Here is a 23514-nt window from a genome sequence, read left to right as displayed (position 1 = left end):
GATGGCTGAAGAAAAAACTCAACCTGACAAATGCAAATGTCAATGAACTGAACCTTGAAATGAAGAGTTGGAAAAGAATTCCTCCACAGTGATGTGACAGACTGATAAAGTCACACAGAAATTCTTGCTGCTAAAAGTGAATCATAGGCTAAGTTTTTCTTAGGAGTGTGGCCCTAATATGCTGATCTACCAGTTTAGGGATGTTTGGTAATTATAAGCACTGATTACTGCAGGATAAATCTGGAACAGTTTAAATGATAAAAGGGAACCAAACCAAACATCCCCTGCTTTTATGCCTCTAGAAAGAGGACCAAAAGGTAAAAAAAAAAAAAAAAAAGCAAACAGAAACTGCATGTAGAGCAGATTCTCATACATGACTCCAAACTCTGAGAACGCAGCAGTGAATAAAAATATTCTTAAGTCTAAAAATGTAATTTATCTATCCAGATTTCTCCCGATCACTCTTTGGAGCTAAACAAAAATAACACAGACACGGCACATTTGTAACAATAAACTATTCTTTTTTTTTTCATATTTACATTCGTACCTAATGTGCAAATCAATAATTTAAAGTAGTGTAAAACTCTTAAAGAAATACAAAATCATATCTTACAGTCCTAAACATGGTGGAGAGTCCATGAACTAGTCGTCACATAGAAACAAAGAGGAGCAACACTGCAGTGTGTACAGGAGAGAGACAGAAGCAAACTGAGAGAGCAGTGGACATCCTTGGCCAGGACACACTAAGTTAAGGACAGCATGGTACATTATCCAAGCATCACCAGAACAAACAGCAACACAAACACTGCGTCTTTACAGTAGTCATGTCAAATGAGCAGAAAGCACTTGGAGGCCTGGGGTTTCTTTTTTGTGTGTTTTTTTGTTGTTTTTTTTGGAAAAGCCCCTCTGATTGGTTAAAGCACTGATGATCACAAAGGCTTGTGGTGCTCATAGCAGCAGGTGCTTCTTTTTAACGGCCTCTAGATATGGAAGAAGAACAATCTCACACTGGACCGGTGACACATCTATACTGCATGTCACCACATAGTGCTAGTAGCATGATTGCACATTGTGTTGTGTTGTGTGTGTGTGTCGGGGGCAACAGACACGTAAAAACACTTCAGACAAACACACATCGACCTGCTCTCACTACCCGCAGTTCTTCTCATCTAACACATTTACCAAGTAGCGCAGTCAACAGGCAACTCAGAGAAACACACCATAAGCACTGCATATTTGAGAAGCAAATCATCCTATGCACATTGTTCAGTGTTTGGCACAAAAAAGAAACATTTTGAAAATCTGAACTGTACTTTTTTTTTTCTTTTAAGAAGCCGGTTTGGCAGTGCTTGTGGACTTTTAGGAGGTTGACTACGGGCAAAAATGTGAAACAATGTCTTACACAATAGTTTGAGTCCAATTCCGAAACGGCAAACCTTTGCAACTTGGCTAGAACAAAGGTACACTTCACATATGAGAGTTTTACATTTCATCCTAATCCGACATTGCAATCTATAATGCTTACACATTTCAATTCCTGTAGTTCAAATTGGTTTACAAAAGCACACTGACGATCTTTTACAATGTACAAGACACAGTTAACCTACAGTAACTATATTATTGGTGCATAGACAAAATTGAGAGAGGGTGTAGCAAAAGAATCACCAATTTATTGCTTGAAATTCTAATATTATTCCCTCATTAGATTTATATTGATTGCAAAACAACTACAAATTGTTTTTTCCACAGAGATTTTGAAGAACCGAGCAGAGGTATTGCATTCAAACTGATTAAAAGAGATAAAATGTTCCTTCCTGACGAGATGCAAATGTTCTGCACTTTGAAAAATAAAGAAATTTCCTTTCCACATACAGAAAGTTACATCACAGAGATGACTTTTACTCTAAAACAAGTAAAAGACTAAATTGAATGAGACAGAAGTCAAACAAAACTACGATATCTGGCCAAAGCTGCTCACTGTTTCAAGTTCTGCTTCCCCCATCATAAAGTAATAACCTTTACTAACAAGGGAAGGGCGACAGGAATACACAAGCATTCTTCAACAAAACAGGATAATGTTTGCCATCATGTTATTCTAAATGCAGAGTGCAGATGGTGTTGTTCCCTCAGGTCTCCTGCAGACTTGTTGACAAGCGGCTGAAGTAGCGGTGATGGCTATACAGGCCTCTGCATTTTGCTCTCCCTCTCCCTGCGTTTCACCTCCTCTCTGTAGCAGTAGGAGCAGTAGTTGTCTGTCTCTGGCCTACCGTAGAAGGAGCAGTTCTCCCTCTTGCAGCGGCGCTGCTGAAAGCAGTACAAAGGGCTTCCAGAGCTCCGCCCTTTGGTTTTATCTTGGTTGAGCCAGGTGTGAGATGAGTTGTCCTCATCGGCAAACTCAAGGCAGTCCTGAATGTCTCCCGCATCGAATCCATTGGTGTAGGTGTGGGACTTGTGTTCGCCAGGCATATTGTAGGACAGCGAATCTATGGTGTTAACAGTGCGGACCCCTGACAGGCGAGCAGGGCTGTAACTCTGGGATGAAAGTGTGCGGTTCTGCTGGGGGTAAGTGGCGCATGTCTTTAGAGTGCCTACCACAGGCTTGTAGGGGTCATCTTGGAAGATGGAGGATTGCATGTTGACATCTTGTAAGTGGATCACGCTGTGCCTCTGGATGGGCGGTGTATGGCTGTAGTGGGCAGACACAGGAACAGGCCCAGGTCTCTTAGCACCAATACTGGGGGAGGAGTAAGGCGCAGGGGTTGGGGCCGGGTGAGAGACATGGTGCAAGGCTGGAGGTGGGGTGAGAGGAGGGGCCGGGACAGAGGCAAGAGGCGCCGCGGGAGTGGGACTGTTCCTGCCCTGCATCTTGAGACCCAGTGGGGGCTGGGAGTTGTTATAGGTGTGTGTGTGGTGAGGCAAGATGGGAGAGCAGCTCTCCGGAGGTGAGCTGTCTGATCTCTCCCTCTGGAAGACACTCTCATGCTCAGGCTTCTTGACAGCTACCTCATTGGTGACAGCGGGCTTCTTTTCGGCCTCCTTCCTCTTCTGGTCCTGCTCCTGGCTGAAGCGCTCCTGGGCGTTTGTCAAGTAGTAGCTGATCATCTCTTCGTGGAACTGGTGTCGATGGCTGGTGAGCAGGAGTCCTGCAAAAATGAACTTACGCTCCCCCTGCATGGCAGCCCGTAGGATGTTGAGGCTGAGCTTGACATCGGTGCTGTATTTCCAGTTTTCCAGGGTCTTGTCCCCTGAGCCTTTACCTGCACTGTCCTGTCTCTCAGTGGGCGAGGAGCTGGAGGGTCTGTCTCTGTCCGTAGGGGAAGGACTAGTGGCCTTCTCAGAAGAAGTGGAGCTTGCAGACTGGCCCGAGTCCTCCTTGCTTCCCTTGGTTGACTTAGACTCCTTTTTCTTTGTCTTTTCCCCTCCGTTCTCCCCACTGCGACCTGAGCCAGAGTTAGATTTGTTCATTTTGCCATGAACAAGGCCACCCAGACCTCCCATGTTCTTCTTCAGCTTGATTCCAAGGGTTTTGCTGAAGCTACCTAGTTTGTTGGCTACAGAGTCGGCCCGGCTCTTGTCTTTGTCTTTTCGCTGCTTGTCTTTATCCTTCTCCTTGCTTGGCTTGCCAGTGTTGACGTTAGAGTAGCTGCCGACAGACTCGCGGTCAGAGTCCATGGACTCGGCCAGAGACTGGACATCCTCACCTGCGGAGGCTGTGGGAGACTCTGGCTGAGCCAGGGGAGCCTGCACAAAGACACGCAAACACACACGACTGAAGAGTTGTTCAAAATTCACGTGTGGATTAGCACCATGAAGATTTAAGGGGAAAGCTTGCCGCAAAACTTTACCTACATATTTTCAGTGACTCCATCTGAATTATTGTTGGGTTGACTAGTTTTTGCCTAACAGAACAACACCTAGACCGCACTCGCCTTGTAGTGCTCAAAACATACGAAAACATATCAGCGTCGCTTGATCGACCTTGTAGCTCGTAGTGAGCACCTTCATGTAGTAACTACTTTTTCTTCAACCAGACTACACCTGCTGTATCTGGGTCATGTTTTCTGATAAGAAACACTGCTGCTGAATTTTTCACTTCTATTTTAGGTACTTTGAGCACCACAAAGCAAGCGCCTTCTACTTCCATTCTATTAAAGAGAAGAAAGACTTGTATACAGATGATTTTCCAAAAATTAAGCAAATCATGGAAGGATAAACAGCACTACAGACCAAATATGCATTTTTAATTTTGAGGTAAACTTTCCCTTTCATGTATTCCTAATGAATTTTTAAAAAAAAAAGAGGAAGAAATCAAACAAGTATAATTGCCTGTTTTCTATTTTTTATAGCCAGTAAACACATAAATGTCTAAGATTATTGCTTTCTGAGAGTAAATAAAGCCGACTGATTGGACTCTGGGGTTTCCAGAACATCTGGAATGGAAGAGTCCCTGCATAGCGCTAAATTAACCATGACAAACAAGACACACTTGTGTGAAGAAGGAAAAAAGGGTTACCCTTGTTTCAGATGGAATTCGGATCCATGTTACATTCATGTAGTTGTGCAGCAGGTTTAGTTTGGCCTCCAGAGACAAGATGAGACTGGAGAGGGGGAAAAAAACCAAACATGAATCCTCGATTAACAACAAGCAGCGGCTACAACACGTGTGTGACATTTATGACGAATGTTTACCAAACTTTTGTGGCACATGTGGGTGTGCTATAGCATTTGTAGAGAATACTGACAAACTCTTTGAGCCATCTTGCACGAACGTGTTTCATTGTTCAAATGCAGAAGTGGAACCCCGGCGCAAACAACGCCCACAACGTATTGAGGGCAATATAAAGTCTTTTCTGCTTTGTTCATACTACAGCTTGTTGGGAGGATAAAATGACACCCTGACTGACAGGAATGTGAAACAGAAACTTCTTGCAGAAACTCTTTCTTTAGCTCAGGCTTTCGTAGTTTCAGTGAGGCTCTACCTATGGGAACCTCACAGTTTGTTTCTCAGTGCTCTCATTCTTTTAAAGTGACTTGATCCTGAAGTAAATAATCTGAATTAAATCCTCCACATAGCACCTTGTAGGTGAACAGGCAGGACTCTCCTGGCCTGCAAGTTTTACTCTCTCACGCCTTGTGACGCTGTGCGCCTTCTTGATAAGGATCGCCGAGTGATACACTGTACAGGACTTACTTGGCTAGCTTGGCATTATCATTGTCGTCCCTCCCCCACTCCCAATCCCTGCCGGGGTCCACGGCAAAATGGAGTGCCAGCAGCTTGTGCTCCGAGTCGGTCAGAGGGATAACAGCTGGAAGACATGAGATTATCAGAACATTAGTTTGGTCCAGCTTTACCACTGGAGACAAAATAGCATGCTACCACTTCTCTCAAGGCCATCGCACTGTCAGAGCGAAAGCAAGCGACACCGTAATGACACACTAGAATAATACCACGTTAATGATCCCAGATGCCTGTCAGTGTGGGGTAAAGTATACTGGACGTGTATTCACGCTGTCATTTATTTTTCAGGCAGAGAAGTGACCATGACCTGTGACTGTCATTCAACATGACTCATTCAAACACAGAAGGGCCTCAGTCAAACTTGATTGTTTATGATGTAACGCAGACTGGCGTGTTTAGTCTAGTCTAAACAGACTTTTATCTTTTCCACGAAGAAAATGAAAGGAAAGAATTTCTTTATTATAACTTTGGTTGAAGCTGGTCTGGAGGCCCCAAGTGTTTTATCATATAATACAACTGAAAGTTCTAAAAACAGTGACCAAACAGACATTATGGTGAGACTGTTTTATCAATTACTGCTTCCAAAATCATGACTGAACGTGCAGTCCCAGCCTATATGCTGAAATACAGATGTGCTTACGTGTCTGCAACACTGAACAAACTCTGGTCAGACTGCTCTTACTAGCTCTGTTCTGTGCTCTCCCATTCTTTCACTTACATTTACGTGGCATAGTGTTAACATTACCAAAATGAATAACAGCCCAAAATGACTAAAATAGGACCAACCACTCTGGAAAAGCATCTCAGAAACCCATATTGTATTCATAACACAACAAAGAAAACATATCAAATGTTTAAACTGAGAAAATGCACTATTTTAAGAACTTTTTTAATTTGATGGCAGCAACACGTCTCAAAATAGCAGGAACGGGGGCAACGCAAGGGTGGAAAGCCAAGTGGTACTAAGAAGAAACAGCTGGAGGAACTTTTTGCATATAATTAGGTTAATTAGCAACAGGTCAGCAGCATGATTTAGTATAAAAAGAGGATCTTAAAGAGACAGTTTCTCAGAAGTAAAGATAAGCAGAGCTTCACAATCTGGGGGAAAAAAGAGTCGTCAACAAATTGTGGAATGATTTCAGAATAATGTTCCTCAATGTGAAATTGTAAAGACTACAAATATCGCATTATCTACACTACATGATATATTAAAAAGAAGCATCACTGGATGCCTGTGATCTTTGGACTCTCAGTTACCACTGCATTAAAAACAGACATGGAAATCACTATATGGGTTCAGGAACACTTCCAGAAATCTTTGTCTCCACAAATGGAGGTTGAAGCTCTATCACGCAAACAAGAAGCCTGGGCTGAAACTCATTTAAAATGGACTGAGGCAAAGTGGAAGACTGTTCTGTGGTCAGACGGGTTTTGAAATGTGAAATTCTGTTTTTTTGGAAAACACACACGCAACATCCTCTGGACTAAAGAGAACCCTCAGGTTTGATTGTATAGGATTGCATTAGTGTCTATGGAACTGCCAGCTTGCACATTTAAGGCACCGTCAGTGCTGAAAGGTATTTACAGCTTTTAGAACATACGCTCCAATCCAGATGACATCGTTTTCAGCGAAGGCCTTTAAAAATGCATACTGCATCTGTTACAACAGCACGAATCCCAGCGCTAAACTGGCCAGCCTGCAGTCCAGACCATTCACCAACTGAAAACACATCTGACGCATCATGAAACAAAAATATGACAAAGATGACCCAGGAGTATTGAGAATCCTGTATCATACAGCATTCCTCTCCCAGAAGTCCAGCAGCTGGTCCCCTCAGTTCCCAGACCGGATGTTAAACAGTGAGAAGCTGATTTTTTGGAAGCGTGTGGCTGCCATCAAATTCAAAATGAGCTAAATTTTGTTTTAAAACAGTAAAGTTTCTCAGTTTAAACAGCTGGCCTGTTTTCTACATCCTATTTCTAGTTTTCGAGATTTTCAAATCGTTGCATTCTGGTTTTATCTACACACAATCCAAACAATTTCAGAGCTTGATTGTTCTACATTTGACTGAAGCTGCATGAGCTAAATTTGGTTCAGTAATAGACCGCAATCAGACACAGCAGCAGAGGATAAGAGCCGGAGTGCTGAAATAATTCCATTCATGCTTATCTGATATGATCAACTACTTAGAAGCAGGAAGAGGTTTTCAACAGTAATCACTGGACACAGAACATAAAACAGACACCTACCCGGCCTCCTCTTGTGGAAAATGTGCTTACAGTGTGTACACAGTGCAGGCATGTACAGTACTTGTTTTGGTCTGAGTGTGTGGGTGCCTTTTAAAACAACCGTACATAAGGAGGACTAACTAGACTTCGCTGGCCCACATGACAGCTCTCCTCAGGCTACCTAGTGTGGGGGTTGTTGTCCACATGACAGCAGAGAGAGGCAGGCTGTTCGGGCTGGGGACATTCCAGCCTTCACTGTCAGACCCAGATGGAAGACGCAGTCTCCTCCCTGCTTCATCAATTCTTCCACTGCCAATAGGCTGCTCTGCTCTCCAGGCTTCACGGAGACACAGATACCAGCAGCAACTGCCCCTCCTGCGTCCCTGCACGTCAAATCCTCACTCTGTGCCCTCTTGCGTGTCTTTTTTTAAGTTCATATGCATAATGAAATGTACGCGATTAATCATGCCAGGTGTCAAAATACTGGTGGGACATGCATCCTCGTGACGCTTGAAGCTCTTGAGACACAATTAGTCCAGCCACACCCACGCCAGCGTTAACCTGATTACTCATATATATCTGGCACCATTAGTCACAAATAAATGCCTGCTGAGTAAATATATTAATAAGAGCACTGATGACAGACATTTGTCCTTAGAGGTCACCGCTGCCTTTGACTGCTTGCAAATCACAACATATTAAACACACATTTAAAATAAATAAATAAATGCATGACCTATGCCTGCAGCCACACCGTCAGGCGGTAATGAGCACTGGCATGGCAGCGCTGTAAGCTGAGAGGAAAAGTGGTTTTCTTCATAGATGTTTTTTCCTAGAATGTCTTGCCCAGAAAATTTCAGTCATAATCGCAAACACACACACACACAGCCAGGCAGAGGACAGTGAACCAGCTCCCACTCAGTTCCCACTCGGGTCATACAGCAGGCAGCGGAGGTCTGCGAGGTGCCGTCCGGGCTCCCACGATGCAGCTGTCCTTCTTTCTCGCCTTTCCAAAGAGCTGCGTGTGCTGTTGTTCCCATTTGGGCCTGGTCCAGATTTAGAGATTCAACATTGCCAGTGAGCTCTGGGGGACTAAAGTGTGCTGTAATGTATTTACTCTCCCTGTTGGCAGCCTTGTTTTGTTGTCCTTGAATGACCGATTTCCATACCTTATGGATGGATGACATCACAGCGCTGCGTGGTATGCAAGCTGTGCACTCAGCAGCGTAGCTCATGGCCTGCCTCGCTTTGCTAAGTTTGCAGTTTGATTCGGGGAGATACGAACATACAAAACTTGGGTGTGACATGTAAGGAAACAGCTGCTGGAAGTGTAAAGTCAAATGAAAATCACTTGATTTGTCATAAACCTATTTGTCCTTCTTTTTTGTTAGTCAAACAAAACATATAACTGTATGTCTTTGCAAAACAGCAGAATAAGATGTCAGTGTGGCTTCTCCAACTTCTTTTTTCCCCCTCACTTAGACAAAGTCACCTTTTACAAGGTTTGATTGGCAGCAGAAACACTGAGCCAATGTTTCCCTCTGTTTTGAGATTCAAGAACAATTTGTACTGTCTGGAAAATGCACAAATTTGAAATTCCTGACTTTGGTCACTCTGCACAGCTGCAGATTTAAAGGGCTCAATTCACCAGAGTAAACAGCAGTCATGCATATAAACAAGTCGGAGCCTTTTCCCCGGAAAATCATGGTGGATAATAGAAGTGAATCACATCTGAAGCAACACAGAAAACTAGATTAAATACAATTTTAATGGCCATTTCCATATTGTTATACTTTATACTGTAGGCACAATGTCAAAAACCCATGTTCACATGTTGCTTTCAAGGAGCCAGAGCTTCTTGTATTTTTTAAAAGTGGTCTTGAGCAATAGTTCTCCAGGCTTTCTGAAGGTCTTTCCCTTTTTTGTTAGACACTAGCTGTTTGTTTACTCTTTTTTAATCAAATCCTTATATCTGACCATTTTCAGAGGAATGTTTTTTTCCTTTGTTACGCCACTTAACACTGACCTGTGAATCACTCAAGCATAAAAAAAGGCATCAAACACAAGGGATGAACCAGTTTTGTGTCTACACATAACAGACGACTTAGCAAAGAACCTATTTTAAATTGTATTTTTAGGCACTTTGTTGCTAGCAGCCTGTCACAAAAAACATGTAATTTGTTCCCATTTCTTACCAAAATGCCAAAGATAACGCAGTTTGAGTACCATAAAATAGTAATTTTGCACCAACAAAGTACAAAAGAGCTATTAGGGGAAAACTTGATGTATCTTGGCATAGTATGCAGCGTGTCCTTAAAAAACTCTCAGAAACTGGACAAGTGGAGGACAAAAACAAGAAGTGACAGGCTTAAAAAAAACCCAATGAATGGTTTCTGAATAGTCAAGTCCTTAAGAGACAGGAAACAAATCCAGGCAACAGGTCTTACAATGTGACGAATCTGAAATGTAAAAATCTGCACGGAGGAGGTCAGGTGGAGGTTCTGTCATGGTTTGGAGCCAGTGGTGTTGGTGGTGTTACTGCCAGTGCAGTAAAAACATATATGCATAGAGAAACACACAGTGGAAATTAATGTGTCATGGACTGACCTCACCAGAGCCCGGACTTCAACATTATTGAAGCAGTGTGGGATCATCTTGACAGAACAGAAGAAAGGAAACATCCAAAGACCAGCTTTGAGTGCCTGGAGAACTATTCCTGAAGTCTACTTAAAGAAATTACAAGAAAGCTTGCCTAAGAGAGTTCAGGCTGTGCTGAAGAATAAAGGTGGTCACACCTTTATAGCTATACTGTATTTCCATGTATGTTTTCACACATTTCAATAAGTCACTGCACCTTTTTCCCATTTTCCTAGCAAATACAAAGAAATGAGGGGTGCCTCAAGACATTTTCACAGTAGTGTATACTGTCCTTTTTTAATAGATGTGAATCTGGAGAGAAGCTGTATAGTTAAATGACACTGTTTTGTAGGTGGTCTTTGCATAAAAGTTGTCCATTTACTTTTCATTCAAGAGAGTGTTAGAAGTGTGATGTTGTGATGCCAAAGAAAACCTGGAAGTGTTTTGGTTTTAGGAGTAGAGCTTGAAATAGCTCCAGAGTTTTCCAGAGGGTCAGTTCCTCTCATAGATTTTTAGCCACAGAAGCACAAACAAAATGATGAAAGACAGCAAGTGGCATCTACTGAGGAGCTAGTCATTATTACACAGCTGGTGATCATAGAAATGTGCACAGGTCTCTAGGTTCACCTGACTTCCTCACCCAAGCAAACCACTTGACTCCTGAGGAAAAAAAAGGAAAAAAAAGCTAAACAAAACTGCAATAACCTCTGGCTTCAGTCACTCCTCACGTGTTGTTTTTTCATCCGCCATCAGTGCAACCCCAGAAGTCATGCAGGCATGCTATAAAAGGAGCAGAAGCATGATCTGTCAGGGTGATTTAGAGTCAGGTTACTAGGAAGGACTCCACTATAATCTTCCATACAGAGGGCGGAATAAAGAGCCACTATTCTAACCCAGTCCCTGACACCTGAACACACACAAGGCCAAGAGCCCCTCGGATGCTCTTCGCTGTGGAAGGGGGAAATTGAGAGTAAGCATCCACCTGAGACGTCCACACAGTGGCCTTACTGTCAGGAGAGCGGGTTGGTTTGTTGGGGCCCCAAGCATCCCGGGACCCTGCCCATATGTGGTGATGTGGTGAGGTCTTCGGGGCTGGCTGGGTCTGGCTCTGCCCTAATTGGCAGTGGAAGATTAGGTCTGTCAGTCAGACTGACCGCATGTCTGTCTGGCAGCCGTACAGAGATATGAACCAGCACGGCCGCACAGTACTGCATTGAGAAATTTACAAATTCTATTAAAATGCAGACGCACATTATAAAAATGTGCGCATAAAAGGGAAATATATATAATACATTTGCAGATGCTGACACTCATAATGAAAGCAGTCCAGAATTGTATAAGAGCCATGCAGTACGAGTTATCACATGGCATACTGGGGAAAGACTGCAGACGAAACACTTTCTGATCCTATCGCAGTACACTGTGTACCAGAAGGAAAAAGTACAGCCACGCAGTGGTGTTGTGATCAGGCTGCTGTGCGTTTTTTGGGCATATGCACCATCTGGTGGACAAGAAGAGAATCCATCAGCCCGCTAAATCCCCAAACACTAGTGTAAGTATTCAGTAGTTCTCGGCTGTGGGGTGGACTGGCTTTGATGTGCTGCTGGGGCATTAAAGGGAATGACTGCAGGGCAGGAACGGCAGGTTAGTAATCATGTCTGTCTGCTAGCCTGCAGTGGTCATAGACGGACTTAATAACTAGGTTGGTGTTTGATGACCCAGATTAGGACCTTGAATATTCAAAAAAGCACGAGAGAGAGAGAAGAGGAAAGAGGAAGAATGAAACTGCTTGTTCGCTTGCGAGTGAGAAAAAGAGACAGAGACGGAGTCAGCCAGCTGCCCCCGCAAATGACACGTGAGTTCCACCCACTGAGTCAGATACAGACGAGTGCCGTGACTACTAAAACTGGTTGTCAGGGAGATCCACTCTGTTTATCAATTAAAGATGTCTGTGTGAGAAATGCTCTGACCTCAAGAGCGAGCAACGCTGGCATCTGAATGAACAAACCAAGCCTTGCTCAACACAAGGGACAATCCACACTTCCTTACCACAACATAACACAATCAATATGCTCTGCACAGCACCGTGTCACAAATTCCTGTGAAAGAGGCACGCATATAAACACACACCCCTACTGTGACAAATTAAACTCACAACAGCGACTGCAGGTGAGCTTTGAATTATTTGGTCAGCTCCTAATAAGAAGAAGAAGCGTGCTGTCCACTTTCCTGCATGTTGGCCACTTTCTGGTTCCTGCTGCCAACTGGCCTGTTTAAATAATGGATCACGAGTAATTAGACTGCTGTCTCATACATTATTCACCTCTAGCAGGACAGGCAGATCACTCGCCTTCCCTCTCGCAGTCCTCCACCCACCAAGTTAAAAGCAATGGCTGTCAAACTACTGCAGATGTTGTCAGCAAAAACTTTGAATTTTCATGAACAGGAGGGTCAAGAAAAGGTTTTGCATTAAAGATTCCCACCTGAGGATGCCGTTGGCTCTTTCTGTCAGGGTATAGAAGGGGTTTTTGAGATGCTGGACATCTTCTTACCTTGCTCGCGCTGCTGGTCTCTCTGCTCCATGGACACCAGTGCGGAGAAGTGCGCCTGATCGTAGGCCAGGACCAGTGGGGAGCAGTGACAGCGGCTCGGGGGCACCTCGAGGGGCAGATAGAGCCCTCCAAACGGGATGGGAGCAAACGCTGGAATTCAGATAGAGAACCATATTTAGTTTCACTCTATCGCTTGAACTGCTGTACCACAGAGGAGCGAGTCGACATGCGTTCAAGTCTACCTTCTCCTCCCGAGTCTCTGAGCATTGTGTCAGCCACCACTACAATTGGCCTGCGTAGCACATGGGCCAGCACAAACACATGGAACTCCTCCAGACTCTCATAGACCGGATCCTCTGAGTTATCCACCCTGAAGGGACAAAACCCCAAAAAACATTACATTACACACTGCAACACTGTAGCAATTTCCTGCTTCTGTATTGAGGGCAGCCAAAATAGCAAATGTCCATGCCAATCATATGCCTAATCTGATCCTCTTGAATCCATTTCCCATTTGGCTCGCTATAACAGACAGGACAACGATGTCCATCCTGTCATACATGTGTTTCAGTAAAAGAGAGCAGGAGAGGAAAACGAGAAAAGGGAAGGGAGAGCCATAGCTCTCAGGCATGCAGCCACCAGGGAACCAGAGGATGTACAACAATTAAGTTGTCAGCCACACAAACAGCCACGCTGCCAAATTCACTCTAATAAAGAGCCTCTTAATATGCAATCCCACTCATCCTATTTAGGGCCTCATCTCACACTAGGACCATCAAACATCCCTAACCTGATTACCGTATCACAGTCAACCTCAATGAGAAGTTAAAAACACCAGATTAAATGAGGAAATTATTCCCTTTAACAGAAATTTTTCAGCACTGGACGGGATTGCACCAACATGACGAATAACACAGAAAAACTGCGCTGTTTTCAGATGTCGCACTCACAAAGAAACGGTTTGCAAGGTTTTTTTTGTTGTTGTTGGGTTTTTTTTTACATTTCACTTTCAACTCAAACAAAAGTCAGTGATGACGAGCACAGATAACCACAGCCTCCTTAAATGGCACTGTATGTATTTCAGCAGACACCGTGATGAGCCTGTCTGTCCGTCAGAGCGGTTTTCACTTCACTATAGCGAGCACCTACATGAGAAAGTATGTATGTTTATTTCAGTGAATATGGAAACAGAGACAAACCACAAGTTTCTCTGCGTAGGAGGAGGAAACCAGAGTACGTTTCAAATCTGCCTCTGTAGCCTGAGATAAACCCTGCGTTACGCTTATTTATGCAGCTTTCTGCAGCTAAAAGTAACCCACAGCTCAGGGGAGGCTCACAGCTCAGATCATTAATACTGACGACAGCCAGTAGATGGCACAGTTTCACGCGTTAGCTTCAGAAATGTTATTAAATTGAGGCAACGGTTCTGAAGAGAAACTGCCCAAGTGGAAACAATGAGTTTCCCTGACAAATTGATTTTACTGAGAAGGTCACTTTTGTTTTAGCTGTGGGCTTTGTGCAGCGCTTCACCACACAGGGTTAGGAAACAAAGGAGGAGGGTTGTAATGTAGGATTAAAACGGCACTGCTCGCTGCTGCATTTCCGTTTCGTTCCGTTCATTTTATGCAGTGATTCAGGGGCAACTTTTGCTGGATTTTGGTCAGTGGTAATGTGTCTGGGAAACTGAATGGGCGCATGTACTTGTGGGCTCGATTGTAAGCCCGTACCCTCCACTGGTGTTCCCGTTTTTGCTGAGGTGAGTTCGAGGCTCGCTGGAGGCCAACTTTAGCAGTTCGTTCCACTCTTTCTCCCACTCCTCTTCGGTGTACAGCAGCCCCGACTGCAGAAAAAAAAAGCAAAGAAAAGGAAATTCTGATTAATATGCACATTGTTCACCCAGACAGTCCATTTTTTGCCATTGCAGCTTGCATTCGTGGACATTTTGTCATATTTCCACTGTTAATGAGTGTTTGGTAAAAGAGAAAGTCAGGAGATACGGGTAATTAGAGACAGGTGGCTGACATGAAACAATGCTCCGTGCCCAGACTCAAACCAGGACGCTGCGTTATATGAGATGCATCTTAGATCACTGGGCCACCAGGACGCCTTGGGCGTTTTTAAAACATGAGCATCTGGACTACTTCTTAGGGCTGAGCTATCTTTGGTGACACCGTTTTTCTAATAGATTTTAAAACTCTTTAATCCATGAACATCAAGAAAATGGAGGAAATGTAGAGGATTTGACAGTATTAGCGGCACTGCTACTAATGCTCGCTTGCGATCGTGGAAAGATCATTTTTTATCAAAGCAAAAAAATCGAAAAGTGCAAAATCAGAGACTATTAACTGCGGCTCATCTAATGCTTGCTTGCTCATATGGATTTATTAATATGTCATTAATGAAAGAGGATGCGGTGCATTTAGGAGTTTCAGTGTAGGAAGACCGACGCTCTCCCTACCTCCTTGTTCTGTTGCGTTTGCTGCCACCTCCATCTCCTCTTCAGAGCGTCTCTCTCCGCTCCGCTCTTCATCATGGTGTACAGGGACTTCCTCAGCATCAGGTCTCTGTCATGGAAGCCCCACATCCCTGATAAATGCACACACATGACATGTGGCTGAATGTTAGGACAGAGGAGATGAAACAATATGGCCATTACATACAAAACAAGCTTATGTTGATAAATCATTCAGAGGTGTCCACGGCTTTTTATTAAAAATGTCTTTCATCACTCCTCAAACAGCCTCAGTTGTCTGACAGACACAGCAGATTACATTAACTCCGGTGCGCCTAACCCTGTGCTGCTAGCAGTCCTCACACTGAGGAGTCAACCACCTCCTTCAGCAGCTACCTGAATATGGCGTTGTCTCTTAAACCCTACAGCTGAAAGTCTCCTGCAGTGTATAGGTCACTTGCCTCCCTCCCTTCCTTGCTTCCTTGGCTTTCTCCAGTTCCATCTTTCGCAGACTACTCCTTATATTCAGCAGCTGCTTTGCAGCACTGACATGGTTTTTAGATAAATGTGACACCAGCTCACACAGCTGATGTTTAGAGAACCGCTCCATTATTACCGGGGTTTTGATTCAAGCGTAAATTATGAATAGTGAATAACTCACCCAACGAGGCAGCATGCAGGAGGCAGTTCCCATCCCCTGTGGTGGCCAGCGGAAGCAGCTTCTTGCAGCTGGTGCACATTGTAGACCACCAGTTCAGACGACCTGCGCACAACAGCGAGAGCAATGTGAGAATGTCAGAAAATACACTTATTAATTACATCACAGAGGCAAGAAAATATGCAGTTTTTCCAACAAGCACAATTTGTTCCAAAACCAGCACGTCTCCCTAAAACAAGTTCCTCCTCAGCCCAACTTTTACAGTATGTACAGCTTTCCACTTCATCATAGCCGTGCTTGCATCCCTGAGGGAGAGACGACTGTTTCACAGCCCTGGGCACCACACAGTGCTTTACTGCAGCTAGCCGCACTGCTCTGAGCCGGGGGTGATCTGACTGCATCATTTATTTAGCAACAGTAAACACAGAAGAGCGTCTGAATGATTTACCCCTCAGCGTGGATGGGCTCAGAATGCAGATGTTTTCTCGATTTGCAGCTCCTGATTTTATTTCTCACAATAAATATTCGAGTTAATTGTCTAGAAAGTTGGACTAGCTTGACTTATCAGCGCTTTTTATGACGTTACATCAAAGACTAATACATGTGCCCTGCACATGGAATATTACGGCTGAGATTCAACCACCCATGAAGAAAGGCTAATTCGCAACTGGTTGTACTTTACTGTACCTTTTCTTAATTGCAGAGATATGCACTTTATAGTAGTGGCTAAGCTTTGGTACCCACAGTCTGCGATTTATAAAGTTTAGAGTAAATTTGCAGCAGTAAATCCTTCACTTTCTCACAAGAGATCAGATAAATCTTGTGTTTATCTAAATATTTAACTATAAAGAGACCGATTCTGTCCTATTTATGTGTTAACGGTTAATTGACCCAATATTTCTCTGGCTGAGTGTTTGCAGACCTTGAACAGAATCAAATTTAGGAGGTTTTACGGTCTCTGCAGTCCTGGTGTGGAAAAGTCTGCAGGAAGATTGGAAACTTCTCTAACTAGTTTCTCTCCGTAGTTCAAAGCGTCGGCTGGGATATGAATCCTTTGGGGTCCCGGATGCTTTGAATTAGCTGTTGTCATCTCCCTTCCAGATGATGCTGCTACTCTGATTTGTTCCGTCTCTCTGTCTTAATCTCAGTCTAGCCCTCTACATCTGTCTGCTTCACTGACTTTCAGAGCATTTTCTCACTGCTACTGCTTTGTTAGACAAACATTTTATTCTCACTAAACTGAGAATATGGGGAAAAGCAGGTATCTCATATCAGTAGGAGCAGAAAGACTTTAAGTGAATGTATAACATCCTACAGTACTCACCAGCCTGCTCCAGAGCCATCATGGTTGACTGCTCTATCAGATCTCTTTCTATGAAGCTCCTAAAGTCTTCGCTGTAGACGCTGAGGTCCGGTAGCTGGAATGTGTAAATGGGCATCTCAAGAGGGAACTGCTCGCTGGTACACTCACTAGCCACCTGCAACCGTGCCAAAGAGACGATAGCAGAGCTGGCATGGGAGATTCCACGCGAGAGACGCTTCTCTGAAAATGAGAGACAAATGAAAAGTGAAGGGACGAGTGGAAAGGAAAGTGAAAAATGAAAGAAAAAGATTTCTTTGGATCTTGGCGATGGTCGCGCTGAGGTGGCCTGGCTACCTTGTGCATTGTCCTCCTGCTTCTGTGCACACGGCCTGTCGATCTTGCTGACATGGGTGGGCGTGTCACGCGTCTCTGGCTGTTTGTAATAGCGGCCCTCGTTAAAGACCTGCGGCAGGTTGGCAGTGTGGACCTGTCTGAGCTCCTCGTAGTCATTTAGAGCAGCACTGAGGTCCCAGTTTTTACCTGGAGGACACACACACAACAAGACACTCTTAACTACAGCTTACAGTAAACAGGGTTATCTCATGGTAAAAACACTACCTATTGTGGGAAGTGAAGGGAAACCCTGGGAGAGAATGCAAAAAGCTGCTGAGTATGCTGCAGATAAGCCACATAAACCATCAAGCACATATAAATTCCGACAAATTCCCATATCTTAAAGTTTTAAAAGAATGAGCTTCAGTTATAACGATACAACGTCCATATGGAGCAAAGTCACACAGTGCTTTTGCCCGAGGAAAACACGCTGCTTCACGTAAAATACAGACTTGGATATTGAGGTTATAAAGACAGTGAAGGGAAGCAGATCCATTAACATTATGACAGCAATATCCTGACGTGCAAGGAGGGACCCACAAAGAGACCCACACGCATACTGGCAACACATGCAGAGACACAGTTGTCTCCTCTGGGTGCTGTCTCTCTAACAGAAATCCCCTCAAGGCTTTAAAGACACGAGTCAAGTCTCAGTCTTATTATACCACAGTGTGATATTTTTTAACAATGCCACAGGAACTCTCTGCAAACCAGTCATTTCAAAACCCAGGGGTGTGTCTTCGTGTAATCGGAGCATGTTCATGAGTCAGAGTCCATTAATGGAATCCCTTTGTAAAAAGAGACCTGCAGGAAGTTGTCCTCTCTTGCTGACTTCCAGACACGATGATTGCGAAGCGTCTGGATATGAAAACCGACACCACTAATCGCTGTCTCTCACATCAATCAATGCGAAGCTTATTTCGCTCTATGGATCTCGGCATCTACACAAATACAGGAAAACAACTTATGGTCCAGCTGCACAGCCACTCAGCACCTAATGCACTGTCTTTAAAAGCTTCTACATTAGCCTGCTATTAACTTTGGTTTGGAAAGCACTGCTTCAACACTTTCATTCATAATGCCTGTCGTCTGCAAAAAAACAAAAACCCAAATAAATTCATGCAGTATGAACATACATCACAATCTGAATACAATAAAGGCCCCAAACCAATTCAACAGTGTAGATTCAGTACTTAAACAGGCCTCTAGGGGGAAGCACCACATGTGCTCTGTCATGTTTCTCTGTCTCTTCACACCATCTTGATTCAGACTGCAGGGTCACAGAGCAGCTGTTTGATTCAAGCCTGTAAAGCTAAGACAACATCAGACCAAAGCAAAATACTGAAACAGCTCATCCAGGCTCTTGTCTACCTTGTCTGAGTGCACTGTCTTGTTTGGTGTCTGTGAGTGTCACATGTAGTCCACTGAGGTTAAGTGCCAAAACAGAATCGGGAAAAAAAAAATGACAGTAGCAGAGAATCGGACGCTCAAAACTCTCACTCTTCATCCGTAGAGATGAAACTGGATGTACTATATGCACCCAGACAAAAAAGATTTCCAGGACACACGCGTGCTGCCAGCACTCCACGAGGATTTCATCACCCTAATGGATGCCTGATTACTGTGGTGCACGCTTTTATTCCTGTAAAGCAGACAAGAATGCGTTTGCACTTATGGTTCAGCGTGCTTCGCTTTATGCTAAATTAGATGAAATCACAGAATTTCCTGTGGACGAACGAAGAGTAGAAACGCACAACATATATATCTACTGAAGCTGATTCAACCAGCTATCAATCAGCTTTCTGAGGCTGTGTGCATTTTACTGTCCTTTTTCTTTTTTTTGGAGCTGCACCCAAGCTATACAAGTGCCAGTAACACTGTGCTCCTCAATGAGTTCCAATGAATGGGCACAAAGCTTTCTCTGGGGAGCGCCCTCGTAAAACTGTCACACTGGCCTCTAAATCAGCAAGCTTGCTCTCGACGCAGGCCCCTCTCCTCTCCGACCGTCTTCTGTTTTCTTTATTTTCCGTTCCGCTTATTTCCTCTTCTCTGCTCATGGCATAACTGGGAGCAGCCGATCAAAACAATACATATAAATATTTAGACTTCGCAAGAAAAGAGCGCGTAGTCATCTCTTACCTTCCAGCAGGTCTCTTGCCAGACCTGGTTCTGCCCCGGTGGACCGAACAAAGTCTGACAGGACCGCGTCCATGTCCAGAGTCATGTGATCATGTGTGTGTGCTGCCCAAGGTGCAGCGGTGGCCTTGGTGGACGCCAGCCTTCACGTTCTCATCTGAGGTGGAATATGGAAAAAAAGAAAAGAAAAATGCAAGCAGGCTTTAAACAGACTGTTCAACAGCATCGGCCACACCTTTAAAAACGGATTCCTCACTAACCCCTCTGAGAAGAGACTGCCCCGCTGCCTCATTTTAATCCTAGCCAGCAGCCCAAGCCAGCTTGTACTGGTGTGCAATGCTTTATAGAGCATAGTTCATAGTAATGTGAAGAGCACTCAACGCCCAGCACTCCTCCCAGCCTCTTCTAACAGTCACAACATAACAAACAGCATCACAGATGTAATATGAAAACCACAACCAGGACTCACCTGCTAATGCCCAAACAATCTGGCCAACTGCCCATGAACATAACAACACTGAGCTTCTTCCTGCCACTGAGTGTCAACCTGTGGTCTTTGGGTATGATCCAGTATCTGAACATATCAATATACGGATATTATTGATGTCGACAGAGGAAGGATGCCTCTGACTATTAGTGTAGTTGTGTTGAGTCAGTGTGATGTTATTTAGTGTGATGGCATTTTTACATCATGGCTATAACACCCGAGCTCTAATCATCAACAAACATTGCCTTGTTAGGTCATAAATAACACAACTGAGACGCACGCGCGCTCACTCCCTCGGTCTATGGAATGAATGAGTCCATGCATAGCTTTCATTCCCCTTCATTCTGTGTGGGTGACGGGGAAGCTGAGCTCAGAGCATTGTCAGTGAAGAAACAAACACCTACAGGCTGGAGCTCTGACACCAGGCCTCTGTGTACTGACCAGAGGTTGGAGAGCAGTTCAGATGTGCAACTTTGACCTTAAGAGGAGTGAGAGCATGTTGGAGCCATCCAGATACTCTGCCCACGGATGAGAGAGGCAAGCAGAACAGAAGCACTAGCTCCAAGTGCGCCACATGGACTGGACTTTCCATCAGGGTTCGGATAAGCTTTGTGGGCCGGCAGACACTCCCACTTCCGAGGTTACAGAAAACCAATGAAATAATCAAAAAGCATAATGAGGGACAGCGGAATATCGTGGCATCTTTTGCTGAGCACTACAGAAAAATTTTCATTTCAAAGTGTCCCCTCAGTCAGCATTATCAGCACATGGAAATTAAAGGCACGTGACATAAAAGAATATAACTTGAGTGCTTTTTGATTGTTGGCATTAGATTTAGAAACATCATTCTTCAAGACCCAGCAACTTTATTCTTTATCATATGCATTATTAATAAGTTAAAGCTGCACTTAAGCTTTAGTTTAGCTGACCTACTTAGGGTGCATTGTGTTGAATGTAGATTATTGTACCGAGAGAAACAGGAAATGCAACATTTACAGTGTTCGACTCTGAACATTTATAATAAAGCTATGAACCAACATTTATGATTTTAGCTTTTTACATACTTGAAATTGGACATTTTCTTTTTTTATAACCAACAGGCAAACCTTTTATTTCAGCCATAAATGCCACTTAGAGAAAATTCAAAACCCTTGAACATAGTCAGTGAGATATTTATCTTCTTTGAGGACTTAAGAGGCACGAATTGTGTGCGTAATTACACTCTAAGGGCTCAGTATGGATTAATAGGCTGCCTATCAGGGTATCAATAACGCTTTGCAAAGGAAAAATCTTTGACAAATGGTGGAGAAGGACAGAAAAATAGCGGATTCTTTAGAAGCCAGGGTCTCATCTTTTCCCATAAGAGCAGCACTACTGAGGTCATTTTCCTTGTGGGAGGTAATTATGACTCAAACACCCAAATGTATGCTTTTCTACTTGATGTAAAAACATGTGGGCCATAGTAGCTATAGGTCTATCTAGTTTCCTGTTAGTCACCATGACAATTAGCATATCTGTCGCCAACTCTGTTGGCTTTTTCACACTTCTGCAAAATGTGAAGGCAAGTTGGCAAACGCACCAAAAGGACTGGAACTCAAATGCAACTTCTGTACCTCTCAGGGTCATTTTTCTAGAATATGGATGAACTACTTTGAAAAACTGACCAGTAACGTTTTCTTCAAACTGTAATATCCAGATATAGATCAGTGTAAATTCAGGAGTAAACAGTATTGGAATGTAAATGAGTACATTCATTTCGCTGCTGCTGTTAAACAGTTTTTTTTTCTCTTTACTTTACTTTGATTTATATCGTTATATAAACTGTAAAAAATGGGACTTAGTAGTAGAGGTAGTACTTGGACGGGACTTCTCTGAAAACCTCAAAGCCTGTGGAGATCTGTGCTCGCATAACAAAAAACTGAAGCTACACAAAAGTTAATGCAGAGCTTTGTGTACACTTTATGATGACCATATATGTCTGACTCTGACCTGAGAGGACCGTCGCCTTTTTGCAGAAAGCACATCACTTCCAGCACTTTCCTGTTAAACGTTCTGTGTAAACGTCTTACCATAAGCGTATAAAATGTGCCCTATTGTGACATTGTACACATCAAAGCGGTCAAGTTATCTCCAGCTCGATCAACTGCCACGAAACAGTAAAACACTACTTCCACTTTAAAGTGGACCTTTTACGCCTTCTCTTAATTTCTTCCATAGATTTAGCATTACAGTGGTGGCTAATCATGTTAAACATGGCCAAAGTTTCAAATACTGTGGTCAGCACTGGATAGGTAATCCCACAGTGCCAGAGAGAGAATATTCCTTATACAATGATCTCAGGCACAGTTCTTGCTAAGAACACAGAAGCCCCACCCACTTGCTTGTTTAAACCTTCTGTATGGAAGAGGCAGCCAATCAAAAGAAAGCTGGCTCAAGGTAGTGACATATAACATGCATAACATGCATAAATGTTCTGTTATTTACAGTTTTGACTGGTGAGGTTTTTGCTCTGTGAAACATGTGAATGGACGTCACACAGAGAAGGCCGGAAGTGAAATCAACTATAGCAGCCATGCCCATCACTCAAGGAAACAACTGCAGAAGTGTTGCTCGCTGATGTGTTTTTGACACAGTGGGTGTCTAAGACAGCCACATCCAGCCAATGTTATTATTGTCGTCTACCAGCTGAATGTGACGACACTGATGATGTGATGCAACTTTCTTTCTTTAGGTGGTGAAACATACATTCTGTATTTTCGCTGAGGGTTGTTGAGAAGCCATCTGATGACCCACAGAACTGCCAGGACCAGACGGTGGGCTAGTCCATGACTTCAGAGGCAGCAGAGGAAAGGAAGACACTGGGGATGCAGAGAAGAGAATCCTGAAACACACAAAAAACCCCCACTGAAGATTAGCATCCAAAAAATGTAGATTGTTATTCTATAAGAATTAATGCCAACATGAGTTATTAGCTTCTTATAAATTTCAGAAATGTTTGATTTCATCAAACTTCAGTTGGAGAGTCTGTGGAGCAAACTCTGTGACAATCAGCACTTCTTGGTTTTCAAGTATTGCTCACAAAGGTGTTTTTAGGTTCATTACCATGCTGCAAAATGAATGCATCTCCACAAAGACGCAAACCTGTACATGTCTCTGATGACTGGAGTGCTACTTCTCTCTTGTCAAGGTGGAGTGGATTTGAAGCAGGTGGCCAACTCCAGAGAAGGCAAATAAATGAATAAATAAATCATTTTGCAAGAGTTGTGAAGCGGTTTAGAGACCACTACTCATTTTCCAAGACCACAACTAGACCATACTTTTGTTGATTTGGGGTCTTGCTATTTTCATTTTACAAATCTGGTTTGTGATAAAGTTGCTTTTCTACCTCTCTGTGACTAAAATGTGATTTAATTTTGTGTTTACTTTTG

The 23514-nt window shown here is 43.5% G+C and overlaps 1 protein-coding gene and 1 long non-coding RNA gene across 2 annotated transcripts; one reads left to right on the top strand and one right to left on the bottom strand.

Annotated features, from left to right (window-relative positions):
- Nucleotides 1-410: 410 nt before the first annotated feature.
- On the bottom strand, nt 411-22966 carry otud7a (OTU deubiquitinase 7A). Its single transcript, XM_031747439.2, has 12 exons — nt 22832-22966; nt 19603-19756; nt 17425-17610; nt 17092-17310; nt 15771-15872; nt 15116-15243; nt 14385-14497; nt 12900-13027; nt 12658-12807; nt 5192-5306; nt 4514-4598; nt 411-3741 (listed from the first exon to the last, which is right to left on the bottom strand). Exons 2-12 carry the CDS (start codon nt 19685-19687, stop codon nt 2176-2178), a joined length of 2877 nt encoding a protein of 958 aa, XP_031603299.1. The 5' UTR covers nt 19688-19756; nt 22832-22966; the 3' UTR covers nt 411-2175.
- Nucleotides 11681-22956, top strand: LOC120441215. The gene is made up of 3 exons (XR_005613888.1): nt 11681-11749; nt 11828-11960; nt 22818-22956. It is a non-coding gene; the product is annotated as an uncharacterized LOC120441215 (long non-coding RNA).
- Nucleotides 22967-23514: the final 548 nt, after the last annotated feature.

Source organism: Oreochromis aureus, linkage group 7, assembly GCF_013358895.1.
Source record: "Oreochromis aureus strain Israel breed Guangdong linkage group 7, ZZ_aureus, whole genome shotgun sequence".
Lineage (NCBI taxonomy): Eukaryota > Metazoa > Chordata > Actinopteri > Cichliformes > Cichlidae > Oreochromis > Oreochromis aureus.
This window is presented reverse-complemented; position numbering and strand designations above follow the sequence as displayed.